The 6,853-nt window shown below is 44.8% G+C and overlaps 1 protein-coding gene across 1 annotated transcript in view; it reads right to left on the minus strand.

Moving 5' to 3' along the window:
• Positions 1–4,353: 4,353 nt before the first annotated feature.
• Znf507 (zinc finger protein 507) overlaps positions 4,354–6,853 on the minus strand; it is a 36,633-nt gene continuing 34,133 nt past the window's right edge. Inside the window, exon 7 of the mRNA XM_029538029.1 lies at positions 4,354–4,931. Within this exon, the coding sequence (XP_029393889.1) occupies positions 4,928–4,931 (4 nt within the window). The 3' untranslated portion in view covers positions 4,354–4,927. The remainder of the gene's footprint in view (positions 4,932–6,853) is intronic.

The raw sequence follows: 6,853 nt of genomic DNA on the forward strand, positions 1-6,853 counted from the left end.
CAGCTAAAAATCAGACCCACTTTAGAGGCAGGAGAGATGGCTCAGTGCTCCTTCTTTTAGAAGATGCAGACTGGGTTCCGAGCTCCCACATCCTGACTTACAGCCATCTGTAACTCCAGTTCCCAGGATTCTGATGCCCTCTTCTGGCCTCCATAGACAGTGCTTACACACAGCATACAAAAGTACATATGGGCTGATCCTCACACACATGCACACATGCACATGCAGGCTTGCACGCACGCACACACTCCTACCCTGAGGGATCAATAGCCACATGTTTTAGTTACACACCAGTCAAAGCTGTCAGGTACTGTGTTTGCTTTTACTTTTGTCTAACCATGGTATCTTAAGATTTAGGGCAGGAAGGATTTATTCAGCCCATGAATGCTTGGGTTGGCCAGAGCATCCTGCTATACCTCAGAGTGAACAGTAGACAGAGAGCCACAGTGAGACTTGAGATATCTTTTCGAACTCTGTCCCATCTCCCAACGCTTTTAGGACCTCTTAGTGTTTCCAGATCCTCTAAAAAATAGCAGCACGATCTGGGAATCAAGTATTCACATGCTCCTTGGGAGACATTTCATAATGAAATGTTAATAGGCTCCACTGTACAGGTAGCAATCCGTATAATACATTTCAGAAACCAGAAAAAAATGATTTGAAAAATCTCTGCCACACAGATGTGGTGAATGGGGCTCCAGAGATGGCTCATCTGTTAAGAGTGCCCATGACGTACGTCTGCAGAGGGTAAGAGCTCCAGTGCCAGTTCTCAGGTCATGGTAGTCACGAGCACCGGCACGTCCTGCTCCAGGGGACTCAGGGCTCTCTTCTGGCTGCTGTGGACATTGCACTTCATGTGCAGTTAGAGAATAACTATCGGCTTGTCTGACTCGAGTGGAAAGCAGTTTTTACTGAAGGTCAAGGTAAAATGTGTTTTGTGTGATGTACACTAGTAATCTTGTTTCTTCAACTCTCAGCATCGTAAGCAGCAGATTAACAAAGCTAGTATGTGGGACTAGTATGTGGGAATGGCTTGAAAGGAAGAGCAGAGCCAAAATAAGCTATAGTTATTAACACCAGAAAATGGTCCAAAGTCAATCTAAAAATTGACTGATTATCTGATTTGGTATGAAATGGAGATTGTCTCATTGATTTTATTTTAATGGAATAGACTGTCTTCCTCAGTCTATTCCATTAAAAGCACTACCACTGAGCCACGCCCCCAGCCCCTCACTGGGGGATTCTAGGCAGGGGCTCTATCACTGAGCCATGCTCCCAGCCCCTCACTGGGGTAGTCTAGGCAGATATTCTATCACTCAGCCAAACCCGTAGTTCTGGATTTTTCCTTTTAAGTGGAAATAGAATTTTATGACATAGGTTTTTTTTTTTTTTTTTTAAGAGCTGTCTCAGGGACATAGAAACTCAGTATATGCTTGCTAAATGCTTTAGAAACGTGGCTGAACAGTGCTATTTAATGCAAGTTATAGGGAGGGCAAGATCCATTGTTCCAACCCTTTAGAAATTTCATACAAGGTGTGGGTGAAGCTACATCCTGATTCTGCACTTCTGTCCACAGATGAGTGTTACAGCCATGGGGTTCTGACTGAATTCTGTTTTCCCTTTGTGCCTCTCTTCCGTACACTCTGTTTGTTTGGTGTATCGGATCCTTTCCTGCTGCTGTGACGAAACACCATGGCCAAGCAGCTTATGGAAGGGAGGGTTACTTGGGCGTTACCGTTCCTGAGGGCTGAGAGCCCACCATGATGGGGAAGCACGGCCGCAAGCCCCAGGCTTGGCAGTGGAAGCAGCAAGCCGAGAGCTCATATCTGCTAGTGCCAGCGTGAGGTAGAGCGGCCAAGCTAGAAAGCATGTGAGCGTTAAACTTACCGAAGTCCACATCCATGACACATGTCCTCCAACAAGACCACAGCTCCTAAACCACCCCACATGTGAGCCTGTGGGGGACACTCCCATCCATTTGATAAGGCCCATCAGAGCTGGAAAGCATCATTAAGCCCTGCCCACTCACTAGTTCTTTCCATCTTTGACAGTCTGATCAGATAAGACGTTTAGGGGCTTTTGCCCTATTCCCTCCCATACCTGCTCCCACTGAAGCCACTCTTCTTTTCAACAAGGCCCCCTCCTACTTTCTGGTCTCCTTTCTGTCTGTGACCCACTGAGTTTGATCAGTTATTTACACGAGTGTGGGAACATAGGCAACCGACCGGTGGCTACACTCCTGAAGAAAAACGGTATTACCCACCCACCTTCCCCTAGCAGCCATTACCTGCCAACAGGCCCTTCCGTCATCTTTGATGACATGCTGACAGGCCCAGTCTTGCTCCCAGTAACCACAGCTTCAGCCAGCTTAGGATCACAACAACGATGTTATGTCCTGAAGACATCCTTGTGCTGCACGCACACTACCCCATCCTCTGTGGCTTACTTCTTTACCTCCCCTTCTGTGACATTTTCTGAGCCTCTTGGAGATGATGCAGCTGTCCTCTTTAGCGTGTGGTATTCCACTATCGTTTAGTTTCAGCATTTTGGCCACTCATGAACCCCTTCCCACTGCAATGAAAAGCTTTTCTGATGAAGGCTGAGAAGATCCCTAATCTCAGATAAAGATCCAAAGGTTGGACTCAAGTATGGGCATGATCCTGCCTCAAAGAGTAGACTAGAGCTGAGACTTCTCTTCTCTTTTGAAGATTTATTCACGTGTTTTGTCTCTGTGTTGCAAGTCCATGCCGGTGACTGTGGCGGTCAGCAGAGGGCGTTGGGTTCCCCTGGAACTAGAGTTACAGAGGGTTGTGAGCTGCCCAGTGTGGGTGCTAAGACCAGGGCAGTAAGTGCCCTTCTGCTGGGCTATCTCTTAGGCCTCCTGTCCTCCCCCACATTTAATCTTTTAAGTGTGACATCAATAGATGGTAGCTATTTTTTTTTTTTAAAAATAGGACTTTATTTTTAATATATAGTAATACATATTATGTGTGTGTGTGTGTGTGTGTGTGTGTGTGTGTGTGTGTGTGTGTGTGTTGTCTACATGCATGAGGTTCACAGAGGCAAGAGGAAGGTTGGATCCACTGGAACTGGAATTACAGATGCTTATGAGAAACCATGTGAGTGCTGGGAACTGAACCTAGGTCCTCAGGAAAGGCAGCCAGGTCTCCTCTCCAGCCCCTGATTTTGTTTTTTAGTTTTTGTTTTTTTTTTCCGAGACAGGGTTTCTCTGTATAGCCCTGGCTGTCCTGGAACTCACTTTGTAGACCAGGCTGACCTTGAACTTAGAAATCTGCCTACCTCTGCCTCCCAAGTGCTGGGATTAAAGGCGTGTGCCATCACTGCCCAGCCTGATTTGGTTCTCTTTTCCTCCCTTTGCCATTTCCTACTTGATCACTAGGCCACTGGTAGAAAGTGGGATAGTATTCCCAGCCTGCAAGCCACCGTTCTGCATCAACAGGTGGGTAGCTGGACCTCAGGCTTCTGGCTGTTGAGCACCAGTTCCCTGCTGAAGAAATAGCCTAGGTTACACTGACATCCCTGAGAGCCACACATAGACTGGGAGAGAACGTGAGTGTGGGTGTGTATGTGTGAATGTGTGTATGTGCGTGCACATGCGGAAGCCAGCACAGGGAGTTAGATTCCCTAGAGGATCTGAAGATGCTTTTCCAAGGACTGATTTCCCACACTCTTTTTTTTTTTTTTTTTAAAGACAGGGTCTCACTATGGAGCCTAGGCTGGGCTAGAACTCTCTATATACACCAAGCTGGCCTCAAACTCCTAGAATGTGGTTTCTACACACTCAACAACCACATCCCCTTGTATGCGCTAAGACTGTTCTCTTGTCCAGGCTGAGAGAAAGTGCTCACTCTCAGTGTAGCTTTTGGAGATTGGACATAACCCACCCCATGCTTCAGATGTAACTCATAGCCACTGTCCCATCAGGACCCTCCATTCTTTCCTGGCTCTTGTCACAAACTTAAACAAACGAACACACAAACATACAGACTATTAAATTCCCAGATGGTACTTGAGTATGTACTCAACACTTAACCCTGTGGTCCAGTCTTCCAGAGGACCTGAGCTTAATTCCCAGAATCCATGTTGGGTAGCTCCCTCCTGCCTGTTACTCCAGTTCCAGGAGATCTCACAGGTACCTGCGTATGTGTGTGCCTTTTGTTGGCCACTGTGGGCACCTGTGTACATGCCTGCATGCATGAGCACACACATACAAATATACATAAAGACTCTCAGACGAAACACTGGAATTTCCTGTTTAGCATTTGCAAGAACACAGGGTTGCTCACGTCAGCAGAGATGCTGGTGTTTTTAATTGTACAGTGCTACAGTGCAAGGTCTTGAGTGGCATCGTGGTGAGGAAGCAGGTCAGCAAGGGTGTCCTTGTGTGGCTGAGACGTGACAGTGCTTTTCTAATCATTGATTTCCCACACTCGTTTAAACCTTTAAAGACAGAGTCTCACTCGGTAGTCTTGGCTGGCTGGAACCCTGTGTAGACCAGGTTGGCCTCAAACTCACTGAGAACTGTCCACTTCTGCTTCTTGCGTGCTGGGAGTAAAGGCATGGGCTGCCACATCAGGCTGACTTCTGGATTAAAACAAAGGATTGATTTTATTTCTAGGTGTCTGTTTGCCCCTGTGTTCGGGTGCCTGTAAGGTAGGCATCGGATCCCCTAGAGGTAGAGTTTGGAGGAGTGCTGGGCTCCAAACTCGGATCCTCTGGAAAAGCAGCCCAGACTCAACCACCGAACCATCTCTCCAGGCCTGCTTTGGGGATTTTGAGACAGGGTCTTGCTATGTAGTTCAGACCAGCTTTGAAGTCTTGATCCCTCTGCCTTGGCTTCTCAAGTTGGGTGTGTGTTCCAACTCCTGTCTCCAATGGCTTCCTTTGCATACTTTTTTGTAGACTGTTAGCTGCAGGGGAGCAGAAATAAACCCAGTTTAAGATTTCAATCACATCCTGCTATACTTTCTCTCACAAGCCTGAAATAAAACTTTCTAACACCTTTTGTGATTGGATACACTGAATTTAAATAGGACTGCAGCAGCTATAAACAAAAAGAGCAAGCTGTGGATTGATGTGTCTATTTCAGTGAACCACAGCCACGTTATTTCTGAGTATGGATACTAAAATTAATAAAATGACAAGTAGGGAAAGCCACAAATCCGAAGATGTGTACCGCGGTGATAGGTCTTTCAATGATACCAGCAGGTGTTCATAGAAGGCCTGAAAAATGAGTAACGTGTTTTTATTTTTACTTATTTAGAGACACGTTTTCACTGTAGCCCAGGCTAGCCTCCACCCACAATGTCTTAGAGGCTGGGTGTGATCTCCTGATCCTCTTGCTCCACCTCCCAAGTGTTGGAATAACAGCTATGGGATAGCATTGCCGTGCCTAGTGTGTTTTACTGGCAAGGGCTTTTCCAGGTCACTGTGTGCACACTTAGTAGGTAAGAATTTTATGTTGTGTTTTTGTGACCTGACTTTTAACCCAGGGTTTTCCATACACTAGACAGGAGCTCTCCCATCTTAACAGCCCTAAGGTAACATGTTTCATTATTAATTTCCCTTATTTATTTATTTTTACTCTGTGGATGAAACCTAGGGCCTTATGCATGCTACACACATTGTCTACCACTGAGCTACACCCCATCTGTGGTACTAATTTAAGTGTTTGATTGTTACTGATGCCAATGGTGATGACACAGATATTTATAAATACTTCGTTTTAATGAAGGGGAGAGCTGAGAAATAATGCACACATCAGAACTGAAATAAAGACGTGCAGTTCTGTTCTGTCAGTGGGCCACTGGCTCAGACATACTGGTTTCCTTTGGAATAGTTGGGCCTCAGCTCACAACGAGGATTCCTCACTTTCTGATCTGTGTAAATACACCATGTACTCAGTATGAGGAGTCTGTGCCTCTGGATGTTCCTGGAGAGGTATCTGTCATATACTCAATGTTACAGACTGTTACAGAGTGGCATCTGTGCTATCTGGATTCAGTAGCCCAACTGGTATAAATCTGGTTAAGTGGTATACAAAAAAGACCATATCCGATGACTTCATTATATGGCATGGTATTCCATTGTATTGTTTTATAATAGATGTCTAAAAATCAGACTTTTAAACTTGAATTAAAAATATAATATAATGTATGTGTTGTATATAACATGTTATATATGCATGTATGCATATATCTTATATATGTATGTATGCGTATATAATATATATGTATGCATATATATTATATATATTAATATATATAATCTTTTATAAGGTTAAAAATTCAAAGTGATTACCTGTTATTGAAAAGAAAAACCTCCTTAAGCTGGCATAATCTTACCTATACTTTCCAGATCAAGAGATAAATCTAGATACTAAATGTATTAAGGCACTGCCAGGAAAATAGGTATACAGCCCCTAATAGAGTACACAAATTGGAATCTGCTGCTCATGCAGGAGCTTAAGATACACACCCCTCTTTTCTTTTTTTTTTTTTAATGACCAAAGTTTTTTTAATTTATTATTATTTTCTTTATTTACATTTCAAATGCTATCCCGAAAGTTCCCTATATTCCCCCCCCCCCGACCCTGCTCCCCTACCCACCCACTCCCACTACTTGGCCCTGGCCTTCCCCTGTGCTGGGTCATATAAAGTTTACAAGACCAAGGGGACTGACTCTCTTCCCAATGATGGCTGATTAGGCCATCTTCTGCTACATATGCAGCTAGAGACTTGAGCTCAGGGGGTACTGGTTAGTTCATATTGTTGTTGCACCTACAGGGTTGCAGCCCCCTTCAGCTCCTTGGGTACTTTCTCTAGCTCCTCCA

The sequence above is a fragment of the Mus pahari genome, chromosome 1 (assembly GCF_900095145.1).
Source record: "Mus pahari chromosome 1, PAHARI_EIJ_v1.1, whole genome shotgun sequence".
NCBI classification, from domain to species: Eukaryota; Metazoa; Chordata; class Mammalia; order Rodentia; family Muridae; genus Mus; species Mus pahari.